The sequence below is a fragment of the Eleutherodactylus coqui genome, chromosome 13 (genome assembly GCF_035609145.1).
Source record: "Eleutherodactylus coqui strain aEleCoq1 chromosome 13, aEleCoq1.hap1, whole genome shotgun sequence".
NCBI lineage: Eukaryota > Metazoa > Chordata > Amphibia > Anura > Eleutherodactylidae > Eleutherodactylus > Eleutherodactylus coqui.
Window position 1 is genome coordinate 2,978,658 of NC_089849.1, and position 20,715 is coordinate 2,999,372.

Genomic DNA, 20,715 nt, shown 5'->3' on the forward strand with positions numbered 1-20,715 from the left:
GGGGATTATACCCACCCAATAATCGGGTTTTCAGGGGTTTCCATGCTGCCATCACCCGAGAGCGCCGCCTCCGGAAGGACAGGAACACGCGGAGGGTTAAAAGCCCCCCTCCCCCTCTCCTGCCTTCCTCACTGATTTCTGACGAACCACCAGTGGTAGGAGCTTGACTAAAATATTACCAATTCCGGTATATTCTAATGAAGCTAAGTTATATTTCCTCGGGGGGGATATGTACGGGTGCCGTCGTGGAGACCCCTGAAAACCCGATTATCAGGTAGGTATAATCACCTTTCCCCAGTCTGCATGATGGCACCAGCTGAGAAGTACCAACTAAATCATCAGGGTGGGACGGTGGCCGAAAGGACCCCATGACCAAAGGCCAGGTCCTCGTCCGTCTGAACGCCCACCCCATAGTGTCTGATAAGAGTATGGGGTCTCTTCCATACTGCAGCGTTGCATATTTGCTCCACCGATGCCGTTGCGGCCCAGGAAGTGGATACCGCCCTCGTGGAGTGGGCTTTACGCCTCGCGGGGGCCTCCTTGTGTATTGCTCTATATGCCTCTGTAATGGCCGGCCGCATCCACCTGGCTATAGAACTTTTTGCTGCCTTTTTGTCCCGGATGGGGCCAAAATCTTGAATAAATGGCCCTCCTGCCCCCACTGGCTCGTGGACTGCGCTCCTGACATCCAGGCACCTGACTTCCCTTTCTGGACTATTATTAGGTTTGTCGATGACTATGTCCTGAGCCCTATGGAATGGTGACACGGCTTTGGGCATGAAGGATTGGTCTAATTTGATTATTTTAGTTCTGGTATCCCGGAGATAAGGCCGGCGAATGGATAAGGCCTGCGATTCGCTAACCGTCTGGACAAACTGCCCCTCAAAAAACAGTTTGTAATGTCAGAAGTCTAACGGAGAGATTCTATTGGTTCAGACAGTTCTGCAGAGCGCTGAGGACCCAGTTCAGGGTCTAATCTGGGACTAGATTTGGAACTTTTGGTTTTAGTCTGCTGCCTTAATAAACCCATCTATCCACCTCACCTCGGAGAGTCTGGTGTCAAAGAAGGCACGAAGGAGCGATACCTGGACCCTCAGTGTATCCGGGGAGACCCTTATGAAGACCCTCCTGCAGGAACTCCAGAATTGTCAGGATGTCCGGGGGGGGAGAGCGGCAGTCCTGTCCCCTGACTCCATGATACCTTTTCCATCATTTTACTGGTAGTTACTTACCTGCTTGCTAACGAGGTCCGCGTCACCTTCCCGGAGAAGCCTCTTCCCAACAGCATGGATTTTTCAGTATCCATGCTGTAAGTCGAAGGCCCGCTCCATCCGGATGTCTCAGGGGACCCTGTGTCAGAAGGTCCGGCTGAGCAGGCAGGAGGACTGGGTCTTGTAGGCTTAGGTTTTTTAAAAGCCTGAAGCAGCTTCTTCTTGGCCACTATGGCGTCATGGTTTTAGGAAAAACCCCTGATGAGGGTTAAAGAGGCTTCCCCTGCCTTTACCCCCTTTGGGGTAGCCCCCATCTTGCCTTTACCCTTATAGGGCTCTGGCTGCTGCGTCGGGGCGGAAAAAGGTCTTTCTTCTTTGTTGCCTCTCTTCTGGAAACCGCTTTTTTGTATCCGAAACTTTTTCTAGAATTCTGTCCAAGTCCGGGCCATCATTTATTTTTGGAGCCTCGATCGCCTGACCAGGATTTTGGCCACAGCAGCCTTGTGGTAGAGTTTGATAGCGCTGCGGTGTGGGAAATTTATGGCCATCTTCAAGAGCGGGGGGGAGCCCAGAATTTGTTCTCTTGGGGTCTTTTTAGGTATCTGGCGTTCCAACTGGTCCAGCCACACGCTTAGGGCTCCGGCCCCGCAGGTTGCTGCTATGCCGGGGTGGAGTAGACTGGCTGCTGCCTCCCAGGTTCTTTTCAATGGACCCTCCGCTTTCCTATCCACGGGGTCCCTTAGCGGTGCGGTACAGTTGTTCGGTGGGCCACTGTGGCCACGGGGGCGTCCAGCTTGGTATCTCCTCCTAATATGGGTAGCGTTTCTTGATTCCCTCACTCATAAAGGTCCCGTTTCGGGTTTACTCGCTTTTGATCAGATTGTGGATGTTTTCTAACAGTTTAAGTCAGCAAATACACAACGATGTAATAAAGCGGGAGCAGAGAGGGGGTCACCTCCTTGTGGGCGGAGTCACATTCGGTTAAGGCCCTTATCTTAGATTGGTGTCCTAGTCTAGCCAGGGGTCCCGCTCTTTCTTCAGCTGCCTCACTCTATCCTGCTGAAATGCCGTTAGTTCCTCATAGGAAAAAGAGTGTCCTCCAATTCCTCAACTTTGGGGATCAGCGGCGTCCTCCACTCTACAAATCAGGGGTCTCGCAACATGAACTATATGGCACGTGACTACCCTATGTGAGGTAGGTAGGCTTTCTATATTTGGCAAGAGTAGTGCCATTTCAGGGGTGAGCCGAGTGTTGGCTATGTGCAGTCTGGAGGGCAGCCGGTGAACCTGATACCTAATATCAGAGAGCACGGGGCACGAGCAGAATATATGGAGGAGGGAGCCAACATTCAGGGGCAGAGGCACGGGTGTGTAGTACCACCTGTCCAATGGCTCTGGTACTGTGCCCAGTGTGAAGCTGAGGCGGTTGGTCTATATGCCCATTTTAGTGCCCTGCCCCAGTCCGGAGTGGGGAACGTTTTGTTGAGATCTTCCCAGTTCAGGTATCGCCTTGGTCTTTTAGTTTGTGTCTGTGATCAGGCCATAGAGGGGGGAAGTATTTATGAGTGACTGGATTAGGTTGCAGCAGCGCCCCCAATAGCCCAGGTATGGCAGTGGAGGCTTTATGGTTGGTTTTAGGTAGTTGCTGATTGGAATGTACGTGTATATTTCTGAGTCTGGGGCACCGAGCTCATCTGCCACCTGGTAAAGGGAATGGCACGGTCCCTGGTGTATGTCTCATGTCCGCTGGGCCACCTTCTTAGGGAGAGGTTGGTCATCAGAGGTCAGACTGTAGAGGGAGCGAGAGGTGGGTCCTCACTGAGGCAGAAGCACTCGGTGAATTACATAGCACATTCCATGCCCGGACTGTAGCACCCGCTGTCCCTGAGCCACCAGCCGCGGAGCAGAGTCCAACCACCGATGGCCGGAGGAGAGCCGGCCCATTTAGGGTGTGAGACGGAAGATTCTAGTCCGGCCAAGATTTATCTGCATCCGCACAGCACCAGTGTTTAATTGGGTCCAGTAAGAAGGCATTATGGTAGTGCCCAAGGGTGGGCACCGCCATGCCACCAAGTCGCAGAGGTCTGGACGTTATGGAAAATGCAATCCTTGGTTTTGCTCCGCGTCAGATGAAGTTATTCATGTGGCGCTGAAACTAAAAAGGTGAAGTCCGGGATGTTTAGGGGCGGATCGGAAAAAATATGAAGCATGTTATAAAGCACTCCTCCGCCCATCCAGCCCGCCTCGAGGGGTCAGCAGTGGGAGGTTGGCCGTGACCACGTCGTCCAGCGAGGCAGTAAGATGAATGCCCACGTACGGGAGCGCAGAGGCGCAGCACTGACCCCATAGCTATTAGCCAATCGTTTCCTCGCCCGCCTTGTGTGGATGCCCATCTGGGACGGGTTTGTCTTTACTGAATTGCTTCGAAGTGGCTGTAAGATGCCCGCGGGGCCGAGAGCCACAGGGACGTCCGCAGCAAATACCTTCAGTTTATGTTCGCTGGTCCTTCCTGTTCTCAGGGGGTTAGTCCTAATAGACTGGAGAAAATCATGGAGAGGGGGCAGCCCTGCCGCGTGCCAATCGATATTTGGGGTGGCCACGACAAGACTCCGTTGGCTAGTACTGCAGCCGATGGGGAGGAGTATAGAGCCACAATGGCAGCCGATATCGCCCCCTCCAGGCCGAACCTTCTCAGAGTCTGGTGCATATAACCCGCTGTGCTCTGGCGCATGCCTTCTCCGCGTCCAAGGCAGCTTCTGGATGTGTGCCCCCCGCCCCCCCGAAAACCTCATCCTGGATGGTGCAGGCCTGCCTGGGTTCTTCCAGTTCGGAGGGGTCCTCCTGATTAAACAGGACCCTAATGGTCCTCGGACTCCTGTGGGGCGGCTGCTCCTCGATGTCCCTCCAGCGCTGTGGGTACGGGCTGTCGGGGCGCACGTCTTCCCTGCCCACTCCCCCCCATGACCCGCTCACTCCCCCCCATGACCCGCTCACTCCCTTTAGGACAGGCCTGCACAGCGGTTTGTGGTATCGGAGGGTGGTCTTTTTGCACATTCCGCACACTTTTGCTTTTGGTCCATCCGCAGCGGCGGGTAAATGTATCAATGTTCCACTAACATAAGGTACAAGGAAGCGTCTCTTACCCAACAGGCTACGGAGACGGGACGGGCTCACTGTGGGCGGAGACAAGACGGGCTCACTGTGGGCGGAGACGGGACGGGCTCACTGTGGGCGGGGTCGGGACGGGCTCACTGTGGGCGGGGTCGGGACGGGCTCACTGTGGGGCGGAGACGGGACGGGCTCACTGTGGGCGGAGACAAGACGGGCTCACTGTGGGCGGAGACGGGACGGGCTCACTGTGGGCGGGGTCGGGACGGGCTCACTGTGGGCGGGGTCGGGACGGGCTCACTGTGGGCGGAGACGGGACGGGCTCACTGTGGGCGGAGACGGGACGGGCTCACTGTGGGCGGAGACGGGCAGGGCTCACTGTGGGCGGAGACGGGCAGGGCTCACTGTGGGCGGAGTCAGAACGCTTTCACACCCTCGTATTCCTGTGTCCTAATCTGATTACTTTTGCCCACAATCCGCCCAAAAATAGCAAAGTTGTAGTTTTGTTTTTAACGACCCCCCGCGGCTCCGGCGAATCTAGTAACGATCTCAGGAAAAACTCGTGACAAATATCTTCGGGCAAAGGACGCTGCTTGCTGTCAGTGAACGGAGACCTTCCGTCAGAGTCAGCTGCTACAAGGCTGTCACACCACAGTTGCACCCCGTCTAAACAATGCAGACTACAGAACATCCCAGATCCATACAGCGGAGGCAGGACGTGCTCCCCGGCACAGCAGCAGCACCCCTCCGCCCCCTGCACGGGCAGCCGCCCACTGAGCCTTTCTCTGCGCCACCACCCTGCCTCAGGACCCCGCCGTGCTCCTATTGGTCAGACGTCACATGCATACCTTGCGTGAAAGGGCACTGATTGGCTGTGAGTTCACGTTCTTCTCTGCTCATTGGCCACACATTCCCGCCCCTCTTCCGCATCTTCCAATCCGTAGCCGAGCGGGTGGCAGCGGGCCCTGTGATTGGCTGGCCGGGAACATGGCGAGGACGGCGTACGGAGGAGCCGCTGGTGACCCCCGGCTCTGCCCGATGGCCGAGGAGGGAGAGCTGCCGGAGAGCGGGCGGCAGGAGCGGCCGGAGCCGCCGCGGTGGGGCTCTCAGCACGCCGGAGCCCGGGAGCTGGCGGAACTTTACTCCTCAGGTGAGTAGCTGCCGGAGGGGGGCGGACTCACCCGGGGCCCCCACATGTCCTGGGCCCCACACCCCGGCCGGGCCGCCCTCAGCGGGGAGCTGCCGGGGGGCGCGGGCGCACCTGACAGGGGGAAGAGCGGGAACGGAGCTGCTGCAGAACCTCCTGTGGGACGGACACGTGACGGGGGGAGGTTTCCATAGCAACAGGTGTCCCTGCAGAACTTGTCTGTGTCCCCCGCGGTGTTATAGCTCCGCCCCCCTGCGGGCGCCTTACGTGGAAGTATCAGCGCCGCTATGTTCGTATGTAGTGCTCCGCCGCGTCCCGCCAGCCGCTTGTAGTGCTCCGCCAGCCGCTTGTAGTGCTCCGCCAGCCGCTTGTAGTGCTCCGTTGCGCTCCGCCAGCCGCTTGTAGTGCTCCGCCAGCCGCTTGTAGTGCTCCGCCGCACTCCGCCAGCCGCTTGTAGTGCTCCGCCGCGTCCCGCCAGCCGCTTGTAGTGCTCCGCCGCGTCCCGCCAGCCGCTTGTAGTGCTCCGCCGCGTCCCGCCAGCCGCTTGTAGTGCTCCGCCGCGCTCCGCCAGCCGCTTGTAGTGCTCCGCCAGCCGCTTGTAGTGCTCCGTTGCGCTCCGCCAGCCGCTTGTAGTGCTCCGCCGCGTCCCGCCAGCCGCTTGTAGTGCTCCGCCGCGTCCCGCCAGCCGCTTGTAGTGCTCCGCCGCGTCCCGCCAGCCGCTTGTAGCGCTCCGCCAGCCGCTTGTAGTGCTCCGCCGCGCTCCGCCAGCCGCTTGTAGTGCTCCGCCGCGTCCCGCCAGCCGCTTGTAGTGCTCCGCCAGCCGCTTGTAGCGCTCCGCCAGCGGCTATGTGCTCCGCCAGCCGCTTGTAGTGCTCCGCCGCACTCCGCCAGCCGCTTGTAGTGCTCCGCCGCGCTCCGCCAGCCGCTTGTAGTGCTCCGCCAGCCGCTTGTAGTGCTCCGCCGCGTTCCGTCAGCCGCTTGTAGTGCTCCGCCGCGTTCCGTCAGCCGCTTGTAGTGCTCCGCCGCGTCCCGCCAGCCGCTATGTGCTCCGCCAGCCGCTGGTTGTCCGCAGGGGTCTTGTGGTCACGCGGGGGGTTTGTCACCTCAGCGCCGGAGGGTTGGGAGACCTCGCGCCGCGCCGCTCGTGCCACAACCCTCCCCACCTGAGTGGCGCTCATACTCGGGCGTCTCGCAGGTTTTCTCGCCGCTGTAATCGGTCGCACAGAGGAGTCCCGGAGGCGCGAGGAGACGTTTGCTTCTACGCAGGGCGCCGATAGTGATTAGGGTGACTCCCGACGCCCTCTGACCTCCCCACGGCTGACCTCCTCCTCCTCCGCCGCGTCCTCTGGCGGCCGTTCTGCACTGACCGTCCGTCCTCTCTAGTCACCCTGCTGAGTGATCATTCCGCTGATGATCGCCGTGTCCTCCGCTCACATCCAGAGCTGCTGCCCCACAATGCACCGCTCTGTAGCCATGGGCAGCGCAGCTTTGGGTCTGACTGCAGTCGGGGATCCTGGCGGATGTTCTGGGTGGTCCGGGGGTCCGCAGTCTCCTCAGTTCTAGCCTTCTGCCCGGCACATGATGGCGGCCGTCCGGGCGGAGCCAGAAGCAGCGGACAGGTGGGCAGCAGGTCTGTTACCTCTCCATGAAGTTTGTGCGGGCGGGGGGTGCCCCGTGGTGGGGGGTGTGGACCCTAGATACAGAAGCGCGTCCCCACCCCCTCCTCTGTATGCCTTCAGCCCCGCCTCCATCTCACGGCCTGCACAGCCCCCTCCGACCCCCGGATCAGCGGCATTGGACCCGCTCCTCTTGCTCCGCCTCTTGTGTGCCTGGAGGTCTGGCTGCGGTGACCGTGGGGGTCCGCACTCCACCACTTCTCGTCCGTCCTGCTAGGCTTCCCCCATGGTAGAGTGCAGCAGGCGAGGGGTTAAATGATGGAGCCAGTAATGCCTGTATGTAGGGAGGTGCAGCAGGCGAGGGGTTAAGGGGTGGCGCCTGGCGTTCTGCGTCGTGATTGGTTGAGCCACGTTGTGTGCTCTGTGTGATTGCGCTCAGCAGCATGTGGCGGAGGCCGCGGGGGGGCGCTGTTCACACTGCCCTCCACATAGCCGTTCTGGAGAAGCAGAGCTGCAGTGTAAAGCACAGGGAGCTGATGGGAGTGATGCACAAGAAGGGGGGGGGGGGGAGGAGGTTGGACGCACCCCCAAGTCTGTGGTCATGTGATCCACACTCTGGGGGTCCTCTGCTGGCTCCGGGTGATCACATGATGTTGTGGCCACGCTCCGTCTGAGCGGAGGGGTCTGTGTGACGTGCTGCCCTACAGGCCGGGTCTTCACTGCAACTCTGGCATTCTATTCATGAAGACTGACACTGGGACAGATGACTGCATGTACAGCGAGGCCTCTCTGGTTAGCAGGGGGTTAATCAGTTCCTGTCTGTGATTGGCGCCATCTGTGTTTAGTCCCATTCCTCCGGTCCCTGTAACCGCCCCGCGCCGGTCCCTACTAGAGCGCAAATACACTGCCCTCGCTGCTCTGTGGTAGAACTACAAGTCCCAGGTGGCCGCAGGAACTCCACAGTACAGTGTATCTACCAGTAGTATCTCAGCCCTGTAGGGGGCGTCCTGAGCCCGGTCACCCTGTGTGCCCCCATCCACTGGTCCCAACACCTCCTAACAGTCTGGTCAGACGCTCCTCTCTACTGGTGGTCTGTAGGGGGCGTACTGAGCCCGGTCACCTTGTGTGCCCCCCATCCATTGATCCCAACACCCCCTAACAGTTTGGACAGACGCTTCTCTCTACTGGTGGTCTGTAGGGGGCGTCCTGAGCCCGGTCACCTTGTGTGCCCCCATCCACTGGTCCCAACACCTCCTAACAGTCTGGTCAGACGCTCCTCTCTACTGGTGGTCTGTAGGGGGCGTCCTGAGCCCGGTCACCTTGTGTGCCCCCATCCACTGGTCCCAACACCCCCTAACAGTCTGGTCAGACGCTCCTCTCTACTGGTGGTCTGTAGGGGGCGTCCTCAGCCCGGTCACCTTGTGTGCCCCCATCCACTGGTCCCAACATCTCCTAACTGTCTGGTCAGATGCTCCCCTCTACTGGTGGTCTGTAGGGGGCGTCCTGAGCCCGGTCACCTTGTGTGCCCCCATCCACTGGTCCCAACACCCCCTAACAGTCTGGTCAGACGCTCCTCTCTACTGGTGGTCTGTAGGGGGCGTCCTGAGCCCGGTCACCTTGTGTGCCCTCACACATCCACTGGTCCCAACACCTCCTAACAGTCTGGTCAGAACGGCCGGTGGGGGACAATTCATCGATACGACCCTCCAGCTTCTCACATCCCAATAATGCGCCCCCCTCTGGTGAAATCTCTTCTCTGCGTCATAGAGACGTCTAGTGACCTACAAGTGGAAGAAGAGGTCACTACACACAAGGAGCCTCTTATAGGCCAAGGGGGGGGGGGGGGGGGACTGCTTTTAGGGCCTCCGGTGACCGTCCATCTAATCACCACAACTCCCATCATTACCGATCTGCCGCAGGAGGGTTACTGACAACAAGTGTATATATGGAGTAGATGTATAGAGGAGGTTGCAGTGCGGATATATAATTTGTATGCCGCAGGGTGGGCAGCGGGCTATATATATATATATATTAGTTGGCCGGCCGGCACGCGAGGGACGGGGGCAGGGTGGGCAGCGGGCTATATATAGGGTTGTGCGGCTCTACTATAAACTCTATATGTATGGACTCTGATGTGATCGGGATTGTATACAACACGTTGGGGGGATAGGCGGGGGGTCCGCCCTCAGGGCCGCATCCTGAATCCTCTGGGGGGCAGCACGCACCCTCTTCATCCTATGACCTGTTCTCTCTCCGCAGGGAAGCGGCTCCAGGAATGGGTCTCCGTCATCCTCTGCTTCCTCCTCATGTCCTTCAATTTCTGCAACCTGGTGCGCTACTTCAGCATCGAGCACACGGCCAGCATCATCCTCAGTGTCGGTAAGTGCACCCCAACATCGGCCACTAGGGGGGGTGGTCTGCTCAGGGGACTGAGATGATAGAGGGAATTTCCTGAATGGAAATCCCAAACTTGTTGGGGACCTTCAAAAGTGATCTGGACAAGACAGCCCAAGTATTCTGAGCCCCGCCATCTTCCTAGAGTTTAATGCATCGCTGCATGTCGTTGCTGATGCTGCGGCTCTGGCGTGGGGTGGCGCGATGAGGCGGGGGCTCTGGCGTGGGGGGGGGGGGGCGCGATGAGGCGGGGGCTCTTGCGCGGGGTGGCGCAATGAGGCGGGGGCTCTGGTGTGGGGTGGCGCAATGAGGCGGGGGCTCTGGGGTGGCGCGATGAGGCGGGGGCTCTGGGGTGGGGTGGGCGCGCTGAGGCGGGGGCTCTGGTGTGGGGTGGCGCGATGAGGCGGGGGCTCTGGCGTGGGGTGGCGCGATGAGGCGGGGGCTCTGGCGTGGGGTTGAGGCTTGAGGCGGGGGCTCTGGCGTGGGGTGGCGCGATGAGGCGGGGGCTCTGGTGTAGGGTGGCGCGATGAGGCGGGGGCTCTGGTGTAGGGTGGCGCGATGAGGCGGGGGCTCTGGCGCAGGGTTTAGGCTTGAGGCGGGGGCTCTGGCGCAGGGTGGTGCGATGAGGCGGGGGCTCTGGCGCAGGGTTGAGGCTTGATCTTTGTGCATTCAGGTTCCTCACATTGTGATGGTCTGCTGTACAATATGAGACCGTTCCCCATACGGTGGTCACAACACTTGTGGCTCTCTGGGGCCCTTACAGCTGCACACAGTCCAAGCGCAGCCGTTTCTCCTCCTTCAGCAGACTCCACATGCCAAGCCTGGATTCCCCGACGGCTCCGCCTGTCTCAGCCACGTTTTCAGCATTCGGGGGCTTTCTGTGCCCTCTGCTGACAGATGAGGGGGCAGCGAAGGCCTGCAGGAGGGGCTCTTATGATCTCAGGACATTCCAGGTATTGTCATGAATGTCACCTCACCAGAGCCCCCCGAGCTCAGCACCCCCTGCATGCAGCAGAAGCTCCCGGGGACCCCTACGCTGCCCCCTGGGGTGCGGACTGAGGGTGGTCTTGTATGATGTGCTCCTTTTATGAGCTCTCGGAGTCAGAAGAAACGGCCTGTGTTGTACTGGTGGGCCGCCGCTACCCATCCCCCATTGCACGTGTGTCCCGGGGTCCTCTGTGTATATGATTGGGGAACGAACTGGCGACGCTCCTTTTGTCCCCCAACATGTAGTCTTCCATTAGATGGTCGAGGCAGATCCGCATTGCTCTGACCTCCATAGATGTGGGCTGCAATGGGGAACAGCGGGACAGTTGGCTGCGGCCCACGGGGTTAATCACTGCTGGTGACACGTTATGGTTCATTATTAATCCGGCCTGGGTGGCTGCGTGGCGTGGGGTTGGGCCGCAGCGTGGCGTGGGGTTGGGCCGCAGCGTGGCGTGGGGTTGGGCCGCAGCGTGGCGTGGGGTTGGGCCGCAGCGTGGCGTGGGGTTGGGCCGCAGCGTGGCGTGGGCCGCAGCGTGGCGTGGGGTTGGGCCGCAGCGTGGCGTGGGGTTGGGCCGCAGCGTGGCGTGGGGTTGTGCCTGGGCGGCGGAGTGGGCCTGGGCCGCGGCGTGGGGTTGGGCCTGGGCGGCGGCGTGGGGTTGGGCCGCAGCGTGGCATGGGATTGGGGTTGGGCCGTCGTGTGGCGTGGGGTTGGGGTTGGACCTGGGCGGCTGCGTGGGGTTGGGCCGCAGCGTGGCATGGGGTTGCGCCTGGGCGGCTGCGTGGGGTGGGGTTGGACCTGGGCGGCTGCGTGGGGTTGGGCCGCAGCGTGGCATGGGGTTGGGCCTGGGCGGCTGCGTGGGGTGGGGTTGGACCTGGGCGGCTGCGTCGGGTTGGGCCGCAGCGTGGCGTGGGGTTGCGCCTGGGCGGCTGCGTGGGGTGGGGTTGGACCTGGGCGGCTGCGTGGGGTTGGGCCGCAGCGTGGCATGGGGTTGGGCCTGGGCGGCTGCGTGGGGTGGGGTTGGACCTGGGCGGCTGCGTCGGGTTGGGCCGCAGCGTGGCGTGGGGTTGGGCCGCTGTGTTGGCGCTCGTATCGCTCGTCTGCTGTGCCTTACTGTATAGTGACCTGAGAGTACCGTGCTACAAGCGTGACGCGGTGCGCAGGACGGCCGCTGATACTCCCTGCTGTTCTACATACATACATGTGCCACGCATGCCCGCCACATGCTTCTGCTCCGCCGTCTCCCTCGCTACCCACTGTGAATGAATTGGCAGAGTGAAGGAGTCCCTGGTGGGACGTAATCTGCATCCAACATTAACATGTCTCCCCGAAGAGCTGCCAGGAGTTCTGCCATGATGTGTAATGCCGGCACAGAGCCCATCATGTTATGCTCTAGTCACCCCCAGAGCTGCAGAAGCAGCAGGCGCTCCGTAGTGTTACACCATAACGTGAAATGAAACGGAAGCGATAGAAGATCCCGGGGCCGGCGCACAATCCGGCTAGCTGACAGGAGCCAGAGAAGAGCCGGCGGGCGGTGGCAGCGTTGGGAGAGCCAGCGGGCGGTGGCAGCGTTGGGAGAGCCGGCGGGCGGTGGCAGCGTTGGGAGAGCCGGACCGGCGCCGGTGACATCATGAGTCCAGAATGTTCTCCGCTTCCGGATTCTGCTTCTAGGACCGGCCGGGGATGAAGTGCGTCGCCGGAGAGCAAGGCAGAAGTGTGAGTGCAGCTCTGGCCCGTGTGGCGCAGAGTGCAAAGGCAGCGGAAGGGCAGTCCTACGCTCTCGCTCACGACCTGAGGGTGGCGCTATACAAATAAGATTCATCTCTCCTCTGGCTGTGAGCAGGGTAAGACCCCAGATAAGGCTCTGTTCACATCTGTGTGAGAAGCCGCCATTGCAGATTAATCCAGAAGTCCTGTATAAAATGGCGCAGTAACGTGCCGGACACCATGGTGACGTGGCAGCTCAGTGGGCGGGGACTGCTGCCGAAATGTGACTGAGCCCGCACTGCCCGCATGTGAGCTCGGCCCGTGTGAGGCGACGGCAGGACGTGACTCCATCATACGGCGAATGCGCCTCATTGAAGTCAGTGGGTTCATGCTGCAACCGCATTGACCTCTGTGCGGTCGCAGGGCGGCACCGTGAGGCCCCCTCGCTGATAGTTTGGTACAATGTGTCCGTCGGGTCACAGTCTGCATGTAAACAAGGGCGTCTACATTCAGTGTCAGCCAGCAGAGATCCTGACCGGACTGCATCACATGACGGGGCGAGACGCTTCAACCCCAATCCTCATCCTATAACTTCATTATCTGTGCGAACCGAGCGCGGCGTCCAATAGGAAGGTCGCGGGTCATGTGACCTATGAAGACAGAAGCTGCTTCTCATACGAAGCCTGAAATTAAAGCCCGTTCTAATGTGAAGCGGTCCGTGTGAGGATATTGTTTCATCACATGACTACAGGGCTACTTGTGATCTATAGAGGGGGCGGGGCTGTGACTACCTCATTCTACCGGTGATGTCATCAGCAGGGGGCGGGGCTGCACCTGGAGAGGCTGGTTGTCAGTGTACACTGCTGTGTTTGTGGTTACAGGTCTCGGTTGCCATGTAAGGAGGGCGCTGGTGTTTACCCTCTTCCTGCGGTGTACAGGGAGGGGGTGAGGCACAGACTGCCTGGCACCAAATGAGGGCTGCGCTCGTTAGTGAGCATGGCGGCGGCTCAGCAGCTGATGATACAGGACGCACCCTACTGCTGCACCCAATAATCGGGAATACCTGACAGGCCAGAGGGGGCAGGCTTTGTGGTGAAGGGTGCTCCTCGGGCGGACTGTCATTGTGGAATCCGGAGCGGGTGTCCGCAGCAAACACCGCCCATAGCATGCTATGGCAAAACGCGTTTTCCTCTACGCTCGCGGAGGGCAAATCGCAGCATGCTGTGTTCCTGTATGGATTCCGCACGGACCGCTTCCACTGAAGTCAATAGAAGCCGTTCGCCCCGCAGCCGGCCCTTCCACAGTGACATTGCAGAAAGGTCGCGGAGTCCATGTCATCGCCTAGTACTCGGCGTGTCCGCCGGCCTTACTCTGTATATACTGAGGAGAGGCCCTCCGGCTCCCCCGCCTCTTCTGTCTCCTGGGGGAGGAGGGTCTTCTCTTCTTGATCTCTCATATACAAAGTAGCATCATCTTGGAGGACTTTGTACAGCAGTACCGAGCAGTGGGGATGTGACTCCAGTATCTGGCTGCAGCACCATGTGTCTGTCTCCGCTTCGGTCTCACTTAACTCCTCCCTCATCTGTTGCTGACATGCATTTTAGCAGTTTTTAGGAATGATGTAACAGTTTGGGGGCGGACCCTGCTAAACGGTTCTCTAAGATTTGCCTCTTCTCCTGTGTTGTGGATTTAGTGCTTGGTCTGACATGGCAGTACGTTCCCAGAATGCACCGCTCTCTACTTGCAGGAAAGCAGTATGGAGCGCAGCTCTGGATGCGATACCCCGCAGTACCCGCCCACACCATCGGCGCTGCACCCTGCGGTGGACATATCTGCGCTGCGGGGAGGAATGTTTGTTCCTCTGTAGACAAACAGTGGCGTCCGTCCAGGAGATAAGACATGGCGGCAGCGAGGGCGATGGCCGCTGATAAGCGGGTGTGAAGAGCCGCTGTAAAGCCATAAATGAGCGCAGCGGCCCCTCCCTGTTATATGGCTGCCGTGTCCGGCGCCGCATGCTGATGGTTTCCTTCTATTAACCCTTTGTCTTCTGCTCAGCCCTGACCCGCCCTCTCTTTCTCTTTAGTTGCAGGGATCGTAACGGCAGACTTCGCCTCCGGGCTGGTGCATTGGGGCGCCGACACCTGGGGCTCCGTGGAACTGCCCATTGTGGGAAAGGTGAGTCCTGCCTCATTACCTGTCGGGACATGTGACTGCATCCTGATACTTGATTGGCTGATCATCTGCATCATGGGGGGGAGTGGGAGGGGGGAGCTTTTCTGATGCTCCCTATTATCACCTGCAACCTACATCTACTTCCCAGACGCTCTTAACTTGCTGGTTGCTGCTGACCAGGACATGTGACCACGGCAGCCAATTGCAGTCTACAGGTCATGGCTGTGGTCAGTGATTGGCTACGGTGGTCACATGTCCTGGTCAGCAGCAACCAGGAAGATAAGAGTGGCTGGGAAGCAGTTTTAGGTTGTGGGAAAACCCCTTTAAGATCAGAGGCTGACTGTAGGACAGCTGACTATGGGCTACTGCTCCCTGTTGTCAGCTGTTTTTTGGGTAGGGGAGCAGCTGAGTGTAGGATGGGGGATTGCAATCTCTGTTATCAGCCAATCCTGGCTGGGTGGGATTCTCCTGTCTATCAGTGGGGGGGGGGGGGGACAATAGTGCCGACATTCCTCTGTTAGAATCAGAGTGCATTCTGGGAGGTCCCGGAGTCGGCCATCTTTGGTCTTGTGTCGCTGGCACTTGGTGCAGCTTTCCTGTATGCGCATCTTCTCCTTCAGGCCTTCATCCGCCCCTTCCGGGAGCATCACATCGACCCCACGGCCATCACCAGGCACGACTTCATAGAGACCAACGGCGACAACTGTATGCTGACCGTCATTCCGCTGGGCTGTATGGCCTACAAGTTCCTCTTCCTCTCTCCAGGTACCGCATGTTGTTCCCCGCGCTGCGCAGCCTCGTGTCCTGTTCAGCAGCACATCGGTAATACTCCAATCACTGCCAGAGCTGCATCCACACTTCTCAGCGCATCGGATCTGTAATGCATGGGGGAGATGAAGGTCTGATCTACAAGAAGGGATTCCGGGCTCTCCGATTGCAAGCAGGAGCCAACAGAATTGTGATTGCAGCTCTGGATGTGACTGGAGTAGAAGACCTCATTTAACCCTTTGTGGCCACAATACGCCTTTTTACTGATGGGCTGTTTACCTGCACATACAGCTTTTTAAGGCGTTGGCTCAGCGTCCCAACTACAGCCCGGTTCCTGTCCTAACCGCTGGGAATGGAGAAACCTCCAGATCCCGACAGTTTAACCCCTGACATGCCACAACCTATAGCAGCTGCAGCATGTAAACAGATAACAGGGGGCGGCTCCTCCTGTTACCCATCGGCACCCCGCAATATAAACATAAGGTACCAATGGGTTCCCATGGCAGCCGGAAGCCTGACATGTCTGCCATGTAATTCGGGCTATTAGGCCCCGCCTCCGGCAGAGTAGAATGCACTACCTAAGTAATGCAGTGTAGTATCCTGGCGATCGAACAGTCGCATCTTCCACTTCCCTTCAGGGACATAAAAATAGTCGAGGTTCAATAAAGCTTAATTTGAAAGGAAAAAAAAATCATTTTCCCACAAAAACCCTTTAAATCAATAAAATGGCAAAAACATTTTGTGAAATAGTGGTAGTTACCGCGTTCACCGCGAGCCGGAGGGCGACCGTGTGGCATGGCGACCGCTGTAAGAAGGTAACAGTGCGTGCGGCTGGAGGGCGATGATGTCCATCCGGTCAGTCTGTTCCACAACCCTTGTTGATCCAGAAGAAGGCAAAAAAACAAGCAGCCATAAGCTCATTCAGAGGAAATAATTCCTTCCGGACTCCATAATGGCAGCCGGAGACCCCCGGACCACCAACCCCGCGGGCCCCCTAGTGCCTGCATCCTGTAATGTCATCCAGTCCCTCTCACTCCCACCGGCGTCTTTAGGGTAATGCCAGGATTTCTTTTGTTCACCTCATGTAGTAAAAAGTGATGCAAACGTCACGGCAAAGAAAACCGCAGCGCTGCCTGCGTGACACGAGAAACAACGGCCTCCGACTGCAACGCCGCGACCACTTGTACCTGAAAAACAGGTTTTATGGCGCAAAAGTAGTAAAAAAATACAATCAGATAGACTTCTGGCAGCAATTGTACCAATCACATTATATGTCCCCCAGAGTGCGGCCGGTAACATCTCCACCACATTATAGGTCCCCCAGAGTGCGGCCAGTAACATCTCCAACACATATGTCTCCCAGAGTGCGGCCAGTAACATCTCCAACACATTATATGTCCCCCAGAGTGCGGCCAGTAACATCTCCAACACATTATATGTCCCCCAGAGTGCGGCCGGTAACATCTCCACCACATTATAGGTCCCCCAGAGTGCGGCCAGTAACATCTCCAACACATTATATATCCCCCAGAGTGCGGCCAGTAACATCTCCAACACATTATATGTCCCCCAGAGTGCGGCCAGTAACATCTCCAACACATTATATGTCCCCCAGAGTGCGGCCAGTAACATCTCCACCACATTATAGGTCCCCCAGAGTGTGGCCAGTAACATCCCCAACACATTATATATCCCCCAGAGTGCGGCCAGTAACATCTCCAACACATTATATGTCCCCCAGAGTGCGGCCAGTAACATCCCCAACACATTATATGTCCCCCAGAGTGCGGCCAGTAACATCCCCAACACATTATAGGTCCCCCAGAGTGCGGCCAGTAACCTCTCCAACACATTATATGTCCCCCAGAGTGCGGCCAGTAACCTCTCCAACACATTATATGTCCCCCAGAGTGCGGCCAGTAACCTCTCCAACACATTATATGTCCCCCAGAGTGCGGCCAGTAACCTCTCCAACACATTATATGTCCCCCAGAGTGCGGCCAGTAACGTCTCCAACACATTATATGTCCCCCAGAGTGCAGCCAGTAACATCTCCAACACATTATATGTCCCCCAGAGTGCAGCCAGTAACATCTCCAACACATTATATGTCCTCCAGAGTGCGGCCAGTAACATCTCCAACACATTATATGTCCCCCAGAGTGCAGCCAGTAACATCTCCAACACATTATATGTCCCCCCAGAGTGCGGCCAGTAAGATCCCCAACACATTATATGTCCCCCCAGAGTGCGGCCAGTAACATCTCCAACACATATGTCCCCCAGAGTGCGGCCAGTAACATCTCCAACACATTATATGTCCCCCAGAGTGCGGCCAGTAACATCTCCAACACATTATATGTCCCCCCAGAGTGCAGCCAGTAACATCTCCAACACATTATATGTCCCCCAGAGTGCAGCCAGTAACATCTCCAACACATTATATGTCCCCCAGAGTGTGGCCAGTAACCTCTCCAACACATTATATGTCCCCCAGAGTGCAGCCAGTAACATCTCCAACACATTATATGTCCTCCAGAGTGCGGCCAGTAACATCTCCAACACATTATATGTCCCCCAGAGTGCAGCCAGTAACATCTCCAACACATTATATGTCCCCCAGAGTGCGGCCAGTAAGATCCCCAACACATTATATGTCCCCCCAGAGTGCGGCCAGTAACATCTCCAACACATATGTCCCCCAGAGTGCGGCCAGTAACATCTCCAACACATTATATGTCCCCCAGAGTGCGGCCAGTAACATCTCCAACACATTATATGTCCCCCCAGAGTGCAGCCAGTAACATCTCCAACACATTATATGTCCCCCAGAGTGCGGCCAGTAACATCTCCAACACATTATATGTCCCCCAGAGTGCGGCCAGTAACATCTCCAACACATTATATGTCCCCCAGAGTGCGGCCAGTAACATCTCCAACACATTATATGTCCCCCAGAGTGCAGCCAGTAACATCTCCAACACATTATATGTCCCCCAGAGTGCGGCCAGTAACATCTCCAACACATATGTCCCCCAGAGTGCAGCCAGTAACATCTTCAACACATTATATGTCCCCCAGAGTGCGGCCAGTAACATCTCCAACACATTATATGTCCCCCAGAGTGCAGGTGTCAATGAGTCATGAAAATTGCTTGGTCCTTATGGCACAAAATGGGTTGGTTGCTAAGGGGTTAATGGCAGATCTGGATGCAGCTTTTTGCCCCGTGCCCGCCTGCGATACGGCATATGCAGTATAATGAGACCTTTCTCGCCCTCCGCAGACATCCTCTATAAGACGTACGCCACCGAGTGTTTCATCTTTGCTCTGGCGATGTTTGTGACGCTCACCAACCAGATTCACAAGTGGTCTCACACGTACTTCGGTCTTCCTTTCTGGGTGGTCTTCCTTCAAGACTGGCACATCATCCTGCCCCGCAAGCACCACCGCATCCACCACGTGTCGCCGCACGAGACCTACTTCTGCATCACGACAGGTAAGGAGCTCTTGGCTGCGGCTCTTGATTCCCCCCACCCCTAAGGCAGCCATGAAGGGGGGAGGGGATCGCGTACACAGGAAAGGGTGGAGCCTCAGGAATAGGGCGTGATGTAAAGACAAGGCTTCCCACAATGCAGTTCACCAGAGCAGACTCTGAACAAGTAGGGGCTGTTGCAATATTTGAGCTGCTTAACCACTTCCGGACCGCCCAATGACTATAAACGTCCTGCAGGGTATCAGGAGCGGCCGGGCGCAGAGTCTGCTACATCGTCAGCGGTTATCAGCCTTTCTGACAGCAGACTGTCGCTAATAACTGCTTCACTTAGCGTTGCCCTGATCACGGCAGTTAACTGTTTAGATGCCGGGGTCAAAACTGACTGCACTTCTATACAGTCGGGGCTGGGAGACCCCTGCCTGTGCTCAGTGGCACCTCAGACAACGTGAACGGGGGTGAGGGTTTCCGATGGGATAGCATGGCAGCCTGGAGCCTACTAGGGGCACCCACGCATCGATGCCCACCAGGCCCTGCTCATGCAGCATCTCCATGTACTGTTACACTCCAGGCCCAAATCCGTCCCGCCGCGCTATGTTGTGACACACAAGGAATGGCGCCCTATTTTCTTGACAGAAGAGGCACAGTGAGTGGGTGCCATCTTGGATTGTGAGCTCCGGTGTGCCCCTCCACCCCGCTCTGTTAGCCCCACTGGGCACCCTAGCCACTGTAAAAACTAAACCCAGCAACAATGGCGCAATTACCTTTTACCGCCTGGAGATGTTTTAAAGTATTTTCCGTACATTGTAACATTAAGGCCTACAACTCGTTCTGCAGACAACGGGCGCTCATACGGCCGCCAACGCAGCGAACACAGTTATGGTTCTTGGAAGGCGGAGACAGAACTGAAATATAAAAGGGATAACTCTCTGGTCCTGAAGGGGTTAAAGGGTTGTCCCGGACGGTCATTGTTGTCCCCCATTGTAATGCCTCGCAGGGCGCTGCGTGTTCTGTGGGTGTTTTTTCATGTGCGTAAAAACACCTGCCTGTCTGAGTGCCAATGAATGAATGGCTTTATGACCGCCTGAGAAGTACACAGATATGAGAGTGGTGCGGGCCGGCCCTCTCTGGAGGCTCCGTGGTCCCCCCCCCCCCTCTGTGGAGGCTCCTTGATTTCCCCCCCCCCCCCCCCCCCTCTGTGGAGGCTCCGTGGTTCTCACCCCCCCCCCCCCCTCTCTGGAGGCTCCGTGGTCCCCCCCCCCCTCTGTGGAGGCTCCTTGATTCCCCCCCCCCCCCCCCTCTGTGGAGGCTCCGTGGTTCTCACCCCCCCCCCCCCCTCTGTGGAGGCTCCGTGGTTCTCACCCCCCCCTCTGTGGAGGCTCCTGTGTCCTCTATCTGCACTTGTGTCTTCTAGGTTGGCTGAACTACCCTCTAGAAAAGATCGGATTCTGGAAGCGTCTAGAAGACCTCATCCAGGGCCTCACGGGCGAGAAGCCGCGATCAGATGACCTAAAGTGGGCGCAGAAAGTGAAGTAACCCGAGCGGCCGCTCCGCTCCTCTAACAGTTGCCAACGTATAAAAAGTGAAAACTAAAAGCCATTAGCCAAATATCTAAAGGACTCAAGTGGGATTAACTGACTAATAAGCACAAGCCGAGATTGTGCGACACTCCGTGAGACTAACCGAGCGGCCCTCCTCTCAGCGGCTGACACCATGGTCTGCTTTTTCCTTTTTCCTCTTTTTGTTGTTTTTTGCTGACCTTTCACCTTGCTGAGCATCATGTGACCTCCACATGGGCCAGAAAAGAGGAAGATTGTACGCTCTTCACTATGGGGACTCATCGGTGAAGTCAATAACATTTGTTGTATCAACATGACATCCGCCGCCGGGAGGCCGAGGCCAATATCACACGCATTACTTCTCTTTTGTTGCTGTGCCGTTAACGATTATTTCTTATCATTTGTGGAGAAGGGCTATCGTGCGTGATACTGACAGATCGTCCAGCACCGCCGGCGCACCGCGCCATCCTCACACTCTGCCGAAAACAAATCCTATTTCTACGTAATACTGACAGCGCGCGGGGGGCTCCTGTGCCGCCGGAGGGGGGTGCGGGGGGC

At 57.7% G+C, this 20,715-nt stretch overlaps 1 protein-coding gene across 1 annotated transcript; it reads left to right on the forward strand.

Annotated features, from left to right (window-relative positions):
- The first annotated feature begins 5,290 nt into the window (after window positions 1-5,290).
- Window positions 5,291-20,699, forward strand: PEDS1 (plasmanylethanolamine desaturase 1). Its single transcript, XM_066587328.1, has 6 exons — window positions 5,291-5,469; window positions 9,342-9,461; window positions 14,252-14,343; window positions 14,961-15,105; window positions 18,392-18,604; window positions 20,013-20,699. Exons 1-6 carry the CDS (start codon window positions 5,307-5,309, stop codon window positions 20,132-20,134), a joined length of 855 nt encoding a protein of 284 aa, XP_066443425.1. The 5' UTR covers window positions 5,291-5,306; the 3' UTR covers window positions 20,135-20,699.
- The last annotated feature ends 16 nt before the right edge of the window (window positions 20,700-20,715 follow it).